Source organism: Clarias gariepinus, chromosome 2 (assembly GCF_024256425.1).
Source record: "Clarias gariepinus isolate MV-2021 ecotype Netherlands chromosome 2, CGAR_prim_01v2, whole genome shotgun sequence".
Lineage (NCBI taxonomy): Eukaryota > Metazoa > Chordata > Actinopteri > Siluriformes > Clariidae > Clarias > Clarias gariepinus.
This window is the reverse complement of record NC_071101.1, coordinates 35,467,058-35,484,635: the sequence shown is the minus strand read 5'-3', so window position 1 is coordinate 35,484,635 and position 17,578 is coordinate 35,467,058. Positions and strand designations below refer to the sequence as shown.

At 38.3% G+C, this 17,578-nt stretch overlaps 1 protein-coding gene across 4 annotated transcripts in view; it reads left to right on the top strand.

The window, feature by feature from the left end:
• ppp6r2a (protein phosphatase 6, regulatory subunit 2a) overlaps nt 1-15,102 on the top strand; it is a 49,439-nt gene extending 34,337 nt beyond the window's left edge. For 2 of the 4 annotated variants that reach the window (XM_053484102.1, XM_053484096.1), the window contains exons 17-24: nt 145-202; nt 333-460; nt 549-712; nt 815-932; nt 3,287-3,324; nt 3,434-3,572; nt 11,506-11,616; nt 13,324-14,197. In XM_053484102.1, coding sequence (XP_053340077.1) covers nt 145-202; nt 333-460; nt 549-712; nt 815-932; nt 3,287-3,324; nt 3,434-3,572; nt 11,506-11,616; nt 13,324-13,396 — 829 coding nt within the window. In that variant the 3' untranslated portion in view covers nt 13,397-14,197. Of the gene's footprint in view, nt 1-144; nt 203-332; nt 461-548; nt 713-814; nt 933-3,286; nt 3,325-3,433; nt 3,573-11,505; nt 11,617-13,323; nt 14,198-14,592 lie in introns of those variants that run through there. The other 2 variants (XM_053484120.1, XM_053484111.1) reach the window with 2 other exon arrangements.
• Nucleotides 15,103-17,578: the final 2,476 nt, after the last annotated feature.

The following is a 17,578-nucleotide window of genomic DNA, read 5'->3' as shown; positions in this document are numbered from 1 at the left end:
ATCAAAATTATGAAAAATCTTTTCTCGTCTTGCGTAGCGCTCGCAAACCGCGTTAATCGTAATCCGAGGTTTCACTGTATCACCTCCTGATATTCTGTGCCATCTCTTGGAATCCCTCACTCATAATGTCTGTTTTGCTTTCAGTGCAACTTTTGATCGAATTGCTGAGATAAACTTCAGTATTGATGCAGATGATAATAGTGTAAGTGCCTGGAGCTGGTAGTCAAGCATATACTTTTAAATGAGTGTATGACAAATTATGAGTTTATAACAAATTTATCTTGTGATTCATGAATTAATAAGTTTGGGAATGCCATTGTATATAATTCTAGGCCACTGCTGCTGCCTTTGAGGCTTGCTGTAAAGAAAGAATACAGCAGTTTGACGACTGTGAAGAGGAAGAAGACATTTGGGAAGATAAAGAGATTAGCTATGCAACTCAAGTGAAATCCCGATCTAGGTATAGAACTTTTGCTATGTATGAATTAAACCGTGAACATTTTAAATGTGGTTCAGGAATAGAAAAATGTCTGTTATTTTTCTGTTAGGTTTGGTGTGTCTTCATCTTCAGGAAGCTCTCCTAATGGTTCTGTGAGTAATGGGAAGCCGGGCCGCAGGTCGGCCAAAGAGGATGAAGACAAGGAAGGCTATAGTCAGGTCTCTACTCAAGCAGCAACCAGCACAAAATGCTCCACACCTCAGACTTCTCAAAGTAGGTTTTTTAAATCATAGGTTAATCCCCAAGTAACTGCTATCTGAGACTTGCATTGGTGTAAATGAAAAACAAGTGAGAATTTGAAGTGTGTCTGTTAAGGTCCTGTGTGCACAGCTCATTTTGATGAAGTGAAGGACAATGATTGGGACTCTGCCTCCAACCAGAGCAAAAATGGTACAGGATGGGCCAATTTCACAGAGTTTCAGCCTTTCTGCAGGTAAACTGTTAAACTGTATTATGTGGCTTTAACCCTTAGGGCTAAAAAAACATCAGGTACTTTCATCGAGCAGGGCTACACAAAGTCCAGACACTGGTCCGGATCTAGACCTTAAAGCAGATCAATCTGGGCCCACCCCTCCTCAGATTAGGAATGCAAAAATACAATGTAATAAAGTCTCCTATTCTACTGTATTTTGAAGTGGAAATTTTATTAAATAAGTTGTCAGTTTTGTGGCCTGAGATTAGGGCTAAATGTAATTGTTTTATAGCAGTGTTGACCGCGGCCAGTGTATAAGGGAGTTCAGCTAATAGATTTTCATTTTACATTCTGTCCTGCGGACACAGGTAAGCAAGCCTTCAGTGAACAATATGTTCCCAGTGTGGTGATGTCACTATCCAAATATGGAGAGAAAAAAAATGGTCAGTCTTTCTCTGACATTTTTTTGCAGTAACTTGGACATATTTTGAATCTTTGACACTTGAATGTAAGTTGCTTCAAAGGTAGTATGGTTTTGGTTTAAGCATCTGATTTTAGAGTTAAACAGTTTTTTTTTTTTTTTCACTTGGCTTGAATGTATTTTAAATTCAGACTGCCTTAAGCATGAATGTACATTGTTAGTAAGTTATAAGCAGGTTTAATATAAGTCATTTCACTTGATTTCTGGATCTCATATTACCCAAATAAGCATGGTTCCATGTTGACTTTGGTTCCTTTGTAGGTGTCTTTCAAATAGATATCTCGGGGAGTTTTTCTTTGCCGTCATCTGATAATTACAATTTATACCCATTTCCTCACACTTTTCAAACTCAATTCCTTAATTGCTTTATTATTGTTAAAACGCTATGTTAAATAATTTATTTGCTTATCACCAATTGTTCTAGACCTTTGACTTCCCAGATCCGGATTTTTGAAATATTAAGTTTAAAAAACGCTGTCATAGAGCAACATGCCACAAGCCATATTAAGACTTGATTCAACTCCAAGGTGGAATTATTATTTTAAGCATTTCAGTAATAACCCTATGGATGCTAAATTAAATGACAGAAGCACAATACAACTTGTTCTACATTTTATTCAAAAAGAAAATTGTAATCTAAATAGTGATTGATCAACCTGTAGTCGTATTACAAATGTCTGGAAACTTTGAAGTTCATTTTACATAATTGACCAGATTCAGCAAGAATATGGAAGACTTGCAAAAGACAAAAATGTTCTGTTACATAGAGCATCTAGAGAGAAATAATCATGCTGTTATTGAGTATCACAGAAGGTTTTTTTTTTTTTATTTACAGATACTTTTTTGTTTTCAGTTTCAAATTCATGTTATAGTATGTTGCATGTTAGAGAGGAATTTTAAGAAAAAAGGATGTTGCTCAATCCTCAATCCAGTCTCTAGGTATTTGGACAGTGACATGATTCTTATGTTTTTGCCACTGTACACTACCACAATTCATTTGAAATTAATGCATGAACCTAAAATGTAGACTTTCAGTTTAACAAAATGACTTATTAATTCAGACTTTTTTTCTAAATCTTTTTATCTTTCACAGGCTCAAGAGTAATTATACAAATGTAACACTATTCTAAACATTAGAATAATTTTTAACTAGCGTTACTACCTGTCATTGACGGGAAGAGTTGGTAAAAATGATTAAAAGGTTAAAGCTAAAAATGAGCTGAGCAGTATTAATGTAATTAGTGATATTATTTCAGGTTGAAGCCCACGTACATGTCTGCCTCTCTTTCTGTACAGGAGAAATCTCTTAAAAGAAAAAAATGTTTGTGAGGTTGAGTATCTTAAGTTTTGTTTACGCTAAGTTGTACTTCTTTTGTCATCAGCCAAATACACTCCCTGTTTAGTAATCGGAGAGTGAATCACAGATGAGAAATCTAAAAATAGTTTTGTTTTAAAATTATTTCATTTGTTCATCGCTGTTATTTCAGCTGTGAATGTATTTAGTAATCCCAGAAAAATATTGTTTAGTTTTTCTAATTAATGTCTATTGGTGCAAGTGTTTGTTTACATCAAGCAAGTAGCTTATTTTTAAATAGATTAATAAATCTCAGACATAACTATTCAAAACATCCCATGTTGTCATTCCTCTATAATGCTGCAGGTGGTGCACTCTAAACTATTCACACAACATAGCATTCTGCGTAGTAGAAGCAAATTATTTACTAGGTTTGTGTAAAAGTTTTATAAATTTTGGTAAAAAAAAATTAAGTTGAGACTTATAAAATTGTGATCTTTACAGAATTGCAATGCAAATCAAATTGGTATCTAGGTAAAAGTCAGGGTAAAAGCAAAAGAATACTGTATCTTTTGTGATATAACTGAATATTTATCCCAGCAGCTCCAGTGACTCAGAGAACCAGTCAGAAAAGAAAGGTGAGAATTTGTTATTCATGTCTACAAGAATTGAATTTGCCAATGAATAAAAAAAATTAAAAGTGTGTAAAATAAATAAATAAATAAATAAATATGATGATATTTTCAGGCCTGAAGGCGTCTCTGCTAGTCTCAGACTGCAGTCCTTCAGGAGGTTCTGACAGTGATGGGGATGTGCAAAATGACAAGACTGAGGATGTAGCCAAAGCAGCAGGCGACCAAAAAGCAGCAGCAGCTCAGGCATACAGGTCTTAGACTTTTTGTAAATAAAGTTTTGTCCATCAGCCAGTCTTTCCTAAACAGTTATCTGTTGTCCACTGATTCCTTGCAGTCAGTGTCCTAATTACAGGGGCTCATGTGTTTTTCAAAGATGAACTTAAAATACATTTGTAGGCCCATTTGCAATTCTTTTTCAACTAACCAATATGCTTATTCATACAAGCATTTTCACTAGCTTAGTGTAAACATTGTGTTATACCTCAAGATACACTACTGTGCAAAAGTCTTGGACCCGTCAATTCTTTATATTAGTAGTCCCACCTTTAGCAGCTCAGAGGTTCTATTAACAAATACAATGTTGAATTGTGCCAGAAGGCACACGGAGGAAAATTTAGGTATGGGTGACATAAGCAGTGTTACCAGGGATGGCACAGCACTTGCAAAATAAATAAACATAACCAGAAGGGTGGTGACATCGTGTTACTGTGCTAGGTCAATAATATTTTTAATATTATATTTTTATCATATAAATTTGTAGTATTATGTCAGACATTTCAACATTACTGATTTTTTGTGTTTAATCATTAAGAATAATATAAACCTAGTCTGCACATGATAAAGTTAAAAGGTTTAGTTATGACTCTTAAGGCATCAGGTACTTACTGTAGTTTGTTGCATCAGGTGCATGCATGCAACTGTACTTGACCAATAAAGAGATTTTGATGTAAGAGTTATTAACAGTTAATTATATAATTAAGTATAATTAAACTCTTTTAATGATCAAGTGGGAGTGTGTGGTGTAAGGGCCATATTTCATTCTTGTGATTTGTTATGTTTATCTTATTTCAGTTTATTAGTTAAGCATTAAGTATCATACTCATAATTTGTATTGTGACATCATTTCATGAGTTGTTCTGTGACATCATCCTACAGTTATGCAGTTTCATGTCCATCACGCATGTTAGTTGTTAGTTGTTGTTAAGACACAGCAGGACACAGAAAGGTGTGGAGCACACAAGCTTTTGACCGTGAGACAGTAAGCTAAAAGGAATACAGTAAAAAGGGATGTTGTAACTGTAATCTATCGAAGCTACAGAACACAGCAAGCGACTTGTCGTGACTACAGTGGATTTATGCAAGAAACTGTAACAACCGTTGTACTTTGATGTTGAAAATAAACAAGAGACAAAGAAATCAACGAAACGTCTGGGGTCGTCAGTGAAGCTGTGTAACAAAAGACACGCGTCAGAACTTGTAAATAACATGCACGTACATGTAAAGTCAAAAGCTTGCTCCGCTGCCAAAATGAAGATAAGTGATTTAAGAGTGTGAACGTGGAGTGAAGAGCGCGCGTGCGATTTTAAAAACGCGCATCGACTGCCAACAAGCAACCATGATTCTCCAGACAAGCTTCACGAACTGAGGAACGCCAGAGAAGGCAAGTGGAGTCAGTTGACTGTATTATACAATGAACTAGAGGCGCTTATGGACAATGCTTGTAATTTGCATGACGTTAAAGCCAAGCGCCGCCAATACGAAGGGCTGCTAAATGACTTTATTGAAAGCAATGTAACAGTGCGATCGTGCGCAAAGGATGAAGAGCATGAAACCGATCAGCACCACTGGTTTCACCCTAGATTGACGCGCTGCTCAGAATTCATGGTAAGAGTGAAGTCGTGGATCGCGGACACTAGTAATCGCTTTAAGCGATGCCCCAAACAGTTGACGATGGAGTTTCGCCAAACAACAGTGTGTCAGTGCTGGAGCGCAAGAAGCCCGCCCCCCGAAGGCACGGAAGCGTAACGTCAGCGGCATCAAAGAGGTCCTTAACGTCAGCAGCATCCGAAGCTAGACTAAAAAGAGCAGAAGCCAACAGAGCAGCTTTGCTGGCTAAAGCAGCAACTTTGAGAGATCGGCAGGCGCTGGAACTGGAGGAAGCACAACTAAAGGCTAAACAAGCACAATTAAAGGCACAAAAGGAAAGGCTGAAAATGGAAACGGCGCTTGCAATAGCCGAAGCTGAACTAAATTCTTACCAGAACCGTAAAAAACAACATCCTGCGAGACGAAACGAGTGGTGCATGCCCCCCCCGAACCAGAGCACAACGACCACTACGACCACAGTTCGGCAGCGGAATACCTCGAACTGCCATCACGCCTCCGAGCAACCCACTTAAGCATGCCCGTGAGTGCCAAACCCATAATGTCAAGCACCCTAATGGAACGGCCTACCCAAGGTAATGAACACTCACTTTACAACACTGACATAGTGGAGCCTCAGGGTAGGATGCCACTTCAGGCAGATCTTACAGAAATGTTTGCGAAGAGTCAGAGGCAACTTTCCTTACCTCCGCACGACGTTCCTTCATTTGATGGTGACCCTCTTGAGTTCACGTTCTTTGTAAGAGCCTTTAAACATGTCATCGAAACCAAAACCGATAGCAATCTGGATAGGCTGTTCTTTCTTGGGCAGTATACTAAAGGAAAGCCTAGGGACCTTGTAACAAGCTGCCAGCTCATGCCAGAACATCGCGGCTATGCAGAAGCTATGAGACTGTTACATGACAAGTTTGGAAACAGACAAATAATCGCTACAACGCTAATGCAAAAGGCACTCAACTGGCCGGAAATAAAGTCAGAGGACGGAAAGTCGCTGACAACTTTCCTGTTTCTAGTAAAATGTTACAATACCATGTCAAGCATCGATTACATGGATGACCTAGACAATGCTACCAACTTGAGGAGTATTGCCTCTAAACTGCCCTACAAACTGCGTGAAAAATGGAGAAGCCACGTATACGAGTATGAGGAGCGCAATCAGAAAAGAGCTAAGTTTGTGCAGCTGATAAAATTCGTAGAACGAGAAGCAAAGGTAATGTCCAATCCACTTTTTGGAGACCTGAACGTTTCGACTAGTGATAAACACCGCAACAAATCCCCTCCAGGATTCAAGCAAAAAAGGGAAGGAAAAAGGGGTAGCAGCTTTGCAACCGGCGTAAAACAGGTTGGTAAAAATCATAAAGACTCAATTACAGTAAAGAGTAGTGGTGCATTAATTATTAGTGCCTTCACTAACCTTGTGCATCCTGTGCGAAAGATCATACCCTAGATGAATGCCACCAGTTTAACAATGAGACATATAAGGTCAAATTGGACTTTCTAAAAAAGAATGGATTCTGCTTTGGCTGTTTAGTAAAAGGACACTTAAGCAAAGACTGCACAAAGAAAATTACATGTCAGTTGTGCTCAAAGAAACATCCTCGCATGCTGCACATTGCAGCACAAGACACAGCTCAAGCGATCGTAAAGGCTGACGAAACTGAACCAGTTCAAACACTGCCTGCTACAGTGAGTCACGAAACGAGTGCGTGTACTGGGGCTGGAGATGACCGTATTCTCTCCATAGTACCTGTTAAAATAAAGTCCAAGAAAGGTAACAAGACAGTAGAAGTATATGCTTCATGGACCCAGGCAGCTCCGCTACCTTTTGCACAGAGTCATTAGCAAGGCGTTTAAACGTACAAGGTAAAAAAATTGACAGGAAACAAGTAGAAAGTTACGTGCTTACTGACCTAGAGGTTAGTAGTCTGAAAGAAAACACCTTTGTTGAACTCTCCGACGTGTTCACACATAAGAGTATCCCAGTCTCAGTGGAAAACATTCCACAACAGCACGACATTGATAAGTGGCCATACCTCGGCGAAGTAAAATTGCCTCAGATTAATGCTAGAGTTGAAATTCTCATAGGTAACAAAGAGCATTGGGTCCTAGAACCATGGCGAGTAATTAACAGCAGGCACAATGGGCCATATGCAGTAAAGACCGCTCTTGGATGGACCATAAATGGACCTCTTCGAGAGTCGGTCGAGGAAGGCACGTGTGACAATGAGCAAGTGAGCGTTGCAGTCAACAGAGTTTCCATCAAAAGTGTAGAACAAATGCTGATACAACAGTACAACCATGACTTTCCTGAACGGAACTGTGATGACAAAGCTGAGTTGTCACAAGAGGACTATCACTTTTTAGACTCTGTAACTAATTCCCTACAGTTCACTGACAATCACTTCTACATTGGCCTACCATTTAAGAAAGCAGCTATTTAAATGCCCAATAACCGAAGCGCAGCCATGCAGCGCGCACTGAACCTCAAACGGAAGTTTAAGCATAACCGCTCCTTTCACGAAGAGTATTTAAACTTCATGAACGACATGTTTGAAAAGGGTCACGCAGTCAAGGTCCCCACACCTCACCCAAGTCGATAAGACGGGCAAGTGTGGTATATACCTCACCATGGTGTATACCATCCTCAAAAGAAAAAGCTAAGGGTAGTCTTTGACTGTGCTGCCAGCTATCAGGGAATATCATTAAATAGCGAGCTTCTGCAGGGACCCGACCTGACAAACTCACTCATTGGGGTGCTCGCACGCTTTAGACAAGAAGAAGTTGCCATGATGGCAGATGTGGAAGCCATGTACTATCAGGTTAGAGTTCCGGAAAAGGACACAGACTTGTTGTGTTTCCTATGGTGGCCGAATGGAGACGTGAGTCAGGACTTGGTCGAGTATAAAATGGTCATTCATTTGTTTGGTGCAAAATCATCTCCAAGTGTAGCTAACTTCGCCCTTAGGAAAACACCAGAAGAAAACCGCAGCAATGCATCTGCCGAGGCAGTCAACACAGTACATAAAAACTTTTATGTAGACGACTGCTTAAAGTCTGTCTCTAGTCATAGTCAAGCAGTTGCGCTATATAGTAATCTCACCAAACTGTGCGCAAGTGGAGGGTTTCACCTTACCAAGTGGGCAAGTAATAGTCGTACATTACTAACTTCCATTCCTGAGAGTTAAAGAATCAAAGACATGAGGGACTTAGATTTGAGTAAAGACGCACTTCCTGTTGAGAGAGCTCTAGGGGTGTTGTGGTGTATTAATTCAGACACGCTCAAGTTTAAGATTAGTTTAAAAGAGCGGCCTGTGACTAGAAGAGGAATCTTGTCAGTCACTAGTTCAATTTATGACCCCTTAGGCTTCCTTGCACCGTCATACTGCCAGCTAAGATCTTAATGCAGCAGTTATGTAAAGAGAGACTCGCTTGGGACGATGACATTCCCGAACAATTTATAAAAAGATGGAGGGCCTGGCTACAAGAGTTGCATCAATTGTCTAGTGTAGCAAGATGCGTAAAACTAGTTGACTTTGGAGTTACAACTACAGCACAACTTCACCACTTCTCAGATGCAAGTGAAATGGGATATGGAGTTGTCTCATATATTAGGTTAGTAAATGCTAATGGACTCACACACTGTGCATTCATGATAGGGAATTCTCGCGTAGCGCCCCTGAAACAAACTACTATACCCCGAATGGAATTGACAGCGGCAGTGATTGCTGTAAACAACGACAAAATGTTGAAAGGTCAACTGGAAATAGAACTGGTGGACTCTGTGTTTTGAACCGACAGCTCAACTGTCTTGAGATACATTGTTAATGAAAAACTTCGCTTTAAAACCTTTGTCGCTAACAGAATCTCCATCATACGAGAGTCAACCAAGCCACAGCAGTGGAGGTATGTTAACACTTCAAAAAACCCAGCCGATGCTGCTTCCAGAGGAGTTTCCTGTGAAAAATTCATGAAAAACAACAATTGGATCCATTGTCCCCCCCTTTAAAAAAAACAGAGTAAATGGCCTGAGAACATTCATGATCTGTCGACGAAAGAGGATGACATTGAGATTAAACACTCAGCCTCAGTGAATCTCGTAAAGACTACAGAGAGCACAGATGCCGTGAGTAAATTAATTAACTATCACTCTGACTGGTACAAGCTGAAAAGATCCGTTGCCTGGATTCTTTGCATTAAAGACATGCTGAGACAGAGAACAAAAAGGATTAAGGGACAGGCAAACAACTCAATAACAGAAAACCATAAGTCTCTAACAATTAAGGGCTTAACAATGGCAGAAAACGAAGTCATTAAGTTCGTTCAAAACCAAACATTCAAAGATGAAATTTCCATGTTACAAAAGGGTAATGCATCTGTAAAAAGAAACAGTTGTCTCTCCAAACTAGATCCAGTACTGCAGGATGGAGTGCTAAGAGTTGGAGGATGTCTTGGTAGGTCTGCAATACCTGAGCATGCAAAACACCCTGTCATTATACCCAAAGACTTACACATTACAACTTTAATCTTAAGAAACATTCACGAACAGGTTGGACATTGTGGAAGGAATTATATGCTTTCAAAATTGCCGCAGAAATACTGGATTCTGACTGCAAATTCCCTTGTGAGAAAGTTTCTGTCCAGTTGCGTGACATGCAGAAAGATCAGAGCAAAGAATAGTGAACAAAAAATGTCAAAACTGCCACGTGATAGAATACCACCAGATCACCCACCGTTTACTAACGTAGGGGTAGACTATTTTGGACCCTTCGAGGTCAAATGGGGTAGAAGTAATGTTAAAAGATATGGCGTATTGTTTACTTGTCTGACAACAAGAGCCGTGCACATTGAAGTCGCGCAGTCTTTAGATACAGACTCTTGCTTAAATGCTATTCGACGCTTCATGTGCAGAAGAGGCCAGGTGTCAGCTATGAGAAGTGATAATGGAACAAACTTCATAGGCGCTGAGATTGAATTGCGTAAAGCTATCCAACAGTGGAATCAGTCAAAAATTGAAGGCGTCCTCATGCAAAAGGGGATACAATGGATATTTAATCCTCCTGCTGGGTCTCACTTCGGTGGAATATGGGAAAGGCAGATAAGATCAGTTAAAAAAATCTTGAGGTCTGTACTAAAAGAACAAACACTAAACGATGAGAGCTTGCATACATTCCTGTGTGAGGTGGAAGCTATAATGAATGACCGTCCCCTTACCACTGCTACAGACAATCCCACAGACCTGGAGTTTCCCGAAACCTTACCACCTGCTGCTGATGAAAAAACAGCCAAGCTTGCCTCCTGGACTTTTCTTGCCCTTGCCTCAGGAGCACCAAAAATGGTCTCAGGTGAGAAAAAACCTCATGATCGGAGACGTAGTTTTAATAATTGATGAGTCTTCTCCAAGAAATTCATGTGTCGTCGGACGGATCACGAAAGTGTTCCCTGATAAAAAAGGACTTGTGAGACGTGTACTGGTCAAAACTAAAACCAGCACCCTGGAAAGACCCATCGATAAGCTGTGCCTCATATGTGAAATGGACTGTTAATTACCTTATAAAGTAGTCATGTTCCTTTCATTTGGTACGCAGCGATATGAATACCTTAAGTTAAACCGTTAACAAATGTTTAAAGTGTTAAGAAAGTTAATTCAAATTTTAATCCAAAAGTAAATGTTGTGGCCCAACTGTAAAAAAGGAAAAATCATTAATGTGTGTAATTGTCAGTCTTCCTGTCTGTCAATTAGGGGCTGGAAATGTAAGGGCCATATTTCATTCTTGTGATTTGTTATGTTTATCTTATTTCAGTTTATTAGTTAAGCATTAAGCATTAAGTAGCATACTCATAATTTGTATTTGACATCATTTCATGAGTTGTTCTGTGACATCATCCCACAGTTATGCAGTTTCATGTCTATCACGCATGTTAGTTGTTAGTTGTTGTTAAGACACAGAAGGACACAGAAAGGTGTGGAGCACACAAGCTTTTGACCGTGAGACAGTAAGCTAAAAGGAATACATTAAAAAGAGTTGTTGTAACTGTAATCTATCGAAGCTACAGAACACAGCAAGCGACTTCTCGTGACTACAGTGGATTTATGCAAGAAACTGTAACAACCGTTGTACTTTGATGTTGAAAATAAACAAGAGACAAAGAAATCAACGGGGTCTGGGGTCGTCAGTGAAGCTGTGTAACAAAAGACACACGTCAAAACTTGTAAATAACATGCACGTACATGTGGACAGAACTGTAAATCTTAGTTTAAAAGATCCAGAAGATGCTAATTATTGCATTTTGGCTCTTTAGTGATGCTCCTGTTGAGGCATTGGAGAAGCTCACTGTTTCAGACACAGCAGCACCTTCAGAGTCCCGGACATCCACACCCGATTCAGAAACCACCACTGTGACAGACAAGAGGTACGAGTCATCCATGACATCTTTGTACCATGTGTTTTTATTAAGTAATATTATCTGCCACCCTCGGCATGCTCATCATTGACTATCTGACCATTTTGATTCATACAAATTCACATTACATACATACTTGAATAATCCTTTTGATTGTGTAAAGCTGCTTTGCGACAATGACAATTGTTGAAAGCGCTATATGAATTAAATTAAATTGAACTTTGTTAGGAAAACCTGTATGCCTGAAACACATAAAATATAATATTAACATGTATAATATTACACACATGCAGTTAAACATGTTAAAGATGTTAAAATCAGACGTCAGAATGGGGGAGGAAAATGTCGTGCTAAAATTGGTGTGGCTGTTGGTGCCAGATGGGTTGCTGATTTCACTGCTGATGTCCGGGCTGTTCACACACAAGTCTGTAGCATTTACACAGGATGGTGTAAAAGAATAAACAGCCACTGAGCAATTCTGCAGAACTGTTTCTTCAGGCTGGTTTCTACACCCATCACCACTCTTTAAAACTGTTATGAGCAGAAAGGCATGGATTACAACCTCTGATTTCACTGTTGGTTCAGGATAGGGTCCTTACTGTAATTATAGAGTTAAAGATCAGGAACACCTTCATATTTGGCACAAATATCCTCTTTTAGTCAAGGATGAGCTGAGTACAGTTTTCAAAACTGTCACATTCTGCTTTTGTGATGTTCTGCAGCTTGTTTCAGTTATTGTTTGTTTTAGGGGATTTTGGTCTCCTTAACTGATGCTCAATTTAGTTAGGTCTGTTATCAAGATGGTCTCAGATTCTTCTTCTTGAATGAAAGGGCTGGATGCTGATGTCTTATGTAGGTTAGGCTAACTAACTGTTGTTATTTAAGTGGATTCCCATAACCTGTCAACTTGGGCCTTCAACGGCCTAAATGACATTTGAACATTTGGATTAATCACCAACGGGACAGTTTAACAGGACTGATATCTCTCGATTATTGTGCCCTCCCGGACTGTTTTACTAAACTAGTGGGCCAATTTATTCCCCCATACCCCACACGCACATACACACAATATCCCGGACTTTGGACATTCAATGCATTCACCCACACATCAAAAACATTGTTTATAATTTGTTAATGTTTTTATTAGGTGCATCATAGGGTTTATTTTTCTGTATAGTACATGTTTAGGATTGGTGCATTGTTTATTTCTGTGTCCTTCTGGTACTTTAGGTTTTTATTAACATCGACACAAAAGACTCGAAAATAGTGTAATCTCAGTTAATTATTTAATCTGTGTGGTACAAGATGACCCATATTTTGAGCTGCCCTCAGCAATTTTCATGTGTAATCACCTATTTTTAGATGACTTTTGCTTTGGTGCATTTTCATGCAGGATGTCGTCATGAGATGATGATTACATTGTGGCCTTGAAGGAATGCATAATATGCATAGGCTGTGGCATTCAAAGTGTGGTTGATTTTTATTCACAGGTTGAAAGTGTGCCAAAATAGCATTCCACACACCACTACACTACCTCCACTAGTCTGGCCTGTTGACACGAGACAGGTTTAAGGTTCATGCTGTTGATGGCAAATTCTATGTGCCTCAGCTAAAGTCATCATTTATTAGACCAGGCCATGTTAAGCAGTGTTCAACTGTTCAGGTATGGTGGGCCTGTGCCCTCTGTAGTCTCAGCTTTTTGATCTTCTCTGACAGAATTGGAACCTGGCCGTCTCCTGTGGTTGCCCGCCCACCAGAAGTTTTTGAATGTATTCTGCAAACATTCTGAAATGTTTTTTTACTCAACACAATAATACAGAGAAGTGTTCTGAATTACTGTAGCCTTCTGTCAGCTCACCCCAGTTTTCTGTTGACCTCTTTCATCAACATGCCATTTCTACTTGCAAAACTGCCAAGACTGAAAGTTTTTTTTTTTGTTTTTTTGCGCGCTACTGTGTAGGACGACTTGTGCACACACTTGCGCACGGCACACATCAGTTCACCAATAGAAACTCTCACTCACACAAGTGTACACACACACAGACACACACACCAAATTTTTGTCAGAGCCAGAGGGAGGAGAGGAGGAGGAAGGGGGCTACTGTGTATGATGCCTTTTTTTATGCACGCACACGCACACCAGTATACCAACAGAGACTTGCACAAAATGTGTGCGCATGCTCACACATAGCAAAATGCTTTATGTGCACACATATGGTCACAGTGTGCACGGATGTTGACCATACAAGACATGCATGGGAAACAATTATTGCTCCACTTGGTTTCACTGTACTGTATTTTGGATTTTTATTTGCTGTAAGCCATAATCATAAAAAAAACACTTAAAATACATCAGTCTGTGTATAATGAACCTACATAATGAGTTTAAATTTGTGTATGGAATTACATAAACAAATGACTTTTCACTAATATAAATTTATTGAGATGCACCTGTCATGCTGATTCTGTTTCAGTAGGTCATGAAATAAAATGATTTTTTTACTGTGTGATGTTCCTCCTGCCTGCATTGCTCTGTACTTTGGCAGGAATAGTTTTTGTATACTTATTTATTAAATATATTTAATGCTTGTGCACTGGGTCAGATTGTCACTTTTCTTGTATCAATACTTTCAGATGACTTTAAATTTAAGAATATAAATGTAGGTGGATACATTTACTTACTGGTGATTATATTTTAATATTCAGGATAATCCTTCATCAGAGATTCTTTAAATATTTGTGTGTATATATATATATATATATATATATAAATAAGCTTGTTTATTTAGATTAAATTCATATGTTTTTTTTTATTATATATCGCTATATTTTATATTCAATTTGATTTAGGTTTGTTTAATAAGTTTGGTGTGTAGTGCAGGTATTGTGATGTAACTATAAGAAAGAGGCTGAAGAATAATCTGAGAGGATAAATTGAAAGGCTGATCTGCTTTGCTGTTGATCTGTTGTTGTTTTCCTTTTCAGATTAGATGTACCTCCTGAAACCACACCCAATGGACCTATCTGAAGGGGTTAAATGTGACGCTGGACAAAATCCCATTTGAACTCACTTTGTGCCAGTTTTGTTTTAACTCTTTTAAAAAAAAAATTACCACTTTTGGTGTTAAAGTAAAAACAAAAAGCTGCCAAGTTGTTGAACATGGATTCTACCAATCAGCATGTAACACTGAAGGAAGAGGGATGTGTAGCACACATCCAGTAACCAGAACAGTGCTCACAGAAGCTTTTATTTCTTTTAACTTTGTATGAAAATTTGCAGTTTTTAATGTAGCAATTATTTTTTTTCTATTGCTAAATCACTAAGCATTCTATATTTTTGTTGAATTTCCGTTTTTATTTCATTATTTGCATCTAGCCCAACCAGTAACAGAGATATGAAGGGTGTTGTAGGAAAGCACAGAATATTGAATCATTATATAATGATGCCCAACACCTGTCTTCACTCATATTAAAATGTTGATAATATGCACTTAAGCAAGCCTTCTGTGTGTATTTAAGCACATCACACAGATTGTTGCACTTAGTTTTGTGACATCTGTAATTATTTTCCGACACCCCACCTCCACAACAAAACTCATCCGTTTAATCCCATTCTTATAGGGCTATAGTATTACTTCCCATCGTGTACAATTATGGAATATGAGCTCTAGAACTTAAACTGCACTGTTAACTTTGAGAGTGAGGTGTACTTTTTCAATTTCGAGTGTTATAAATTATACAAATGCCAATTTTTTTGGTTCGCATCTTTCATTGGCATTTTGACTATAAAGAATTTCCCCCCTCCTTTTTATAAAACAGTTTTAAAATGTATCTACACTTTTCTCTTCTGCTTTACAGAAATATTTGTGTTCCCTGAAAAAGCACTTTTTAATGTAGAGCCTTGCCTTAAGTATTTTAATTGATACCATGTTAATCATAAAAATAAGCAAGGGTTAAGTGGTCTTTCTCTGGACTTAAACGAGAGCAAACTCGCACAGTCTTCCTGTTTCTCCACTGCTGCAAGTGTACATCCACATCTGTTACTAGAGGCAAGAGAACATTGACGCTCAGATGTACATTATAAGCTGTGTGATACATTTAATCATCAGTATGCTTATTTGTTTCATAAACTTCTGTTCATGTCTCGGAGCCTAACAGTTAGATAACTGTTTTCCTTTCATTATTTTTCCATTTCTCTGATGAAAACATACCCAACCTCAATGCTATGTAACTGTTTTTACAACATTCCCGTGCTCTGCTGTGCTTATGAATTTCACATTTTCAAAAGATTTGTTTCCCAAAGTGAAAACATCTTTATCCAGTAAGCCTCACAATCTACAGCAGGTGAAAGTAGAAACTGAACAATTTGTAATTTGTGGTGTTCATTCCACCCTAATCTGTTTCTGCTATGTTCCTGTGTTTGGACTGGTTCTGTGTGTAGACACCCTATAAAATGTTACTTAAGCAAGTAAAAAAAAAAAAAAGTAAAAGAATCTTACATCACTGCATGTATACTTGTACATCTATAATTAGTTACATTTTATATAATCAGTTTATTTATCAAATGTTGCTGTACATCCGCAGTAAATGCTTTATTGTGGGGGATCCAGAGACAGTCCATTAACAATAAGTAGCAATCCATCACAGATGCACCACTTAGGATTCACAACTAAACATCTGGGCTGTGGGCCTGTTTTCCGAATCCTCACCTATTAGCCATCCCACCAAAGTTATAAAATATCCAGGAAGATGTCAATCAGCTGTGTTTTAAATGTTGTGTTTTTTCATGGCTATGCCTTACAGCCTTATCTGATTAATGATGAGTAATGATCATTATTGAAAGAATGTATTAATGGTTTTGTAAAATGAGATGCATTTTCTCAAATTACAGCATTTTTAAGGTCATCCACTTGCACTAGGAATATCGGCAGGGTTTTATTTCATAGTATGCACAAGAAACACCATTTATTAATTATCGTACGTGTCTCTGTGAAACACAAATACAATTACAAAGTAAATGAGCTTGGTCTACAGTTTTTGCATTACCACATAACACAACCAAAAAATCAGTTTCTTTCTATTTTCGAAAGTTTGAGTAGTGTTCAGTTGTTTTATTAATTTCAAGGCTACTTATTTGCCTGAAACAAACATAAGTCAATGTGAAAGGTTTACACACACCATAAGCTATTAACTGCAATTTAATTTTATGGATTGAATCGACTCTTACATCAATACATGATCTCCATCAAAAAGTAAACACAGCTCTGGAATGGAAATAAATGTTAACTTTTTTTTGGCACTGGTTATTGCAGGAGATGCTGTCACACCAATGCTTCTCTCAGGAGGAACCACCTAATTTACAGGCCTGATCCATAATTGTAAAATTTCAGTTTCATAAATGAACTCCCACTGAAAAAGTAACCGAAGAAACTTGTAATTACATTACATATATTTTCTAATAAATTAGGACGACACTGCTAAAAATCTTTGACTGTTAGCTATGCATTTAACAAATGGTCCCCAACCAGTGGGGCAATAATAATACAAAATATATATATATTTTAAATTTTATTTCCTTTTTATTGACTAGTGGAATCTGCAGTGTTTTATTCTGAAGGGTGATCAGATTATCTGTCTGTACCTCTTTCCCCTCTGTATCGGTTTTGATGCCTGATAAAAATTAAGCTAATGTTACAACATCTCTGGAGATCATCTTGAAAAAGTGAAAATACCCAAATGATCAGACAGCAGATAATACTATGAGACTGCTAACAAAAAAAACGATGCATGCCAAGAGTCCTATTATAAATTAGGTACTATTACTACTACGCTACTGGTGATTCTCAGGCCCGCTCTGTATAATAGATGTGGCCAAAAAAGTTCGTTTTGAGACAATTTCATCTCTGCTGACGGTCTAGATTAAAATCAAGGCAGAATATTCTGAGATCTCCATAAAGCACTGAAAATCCTG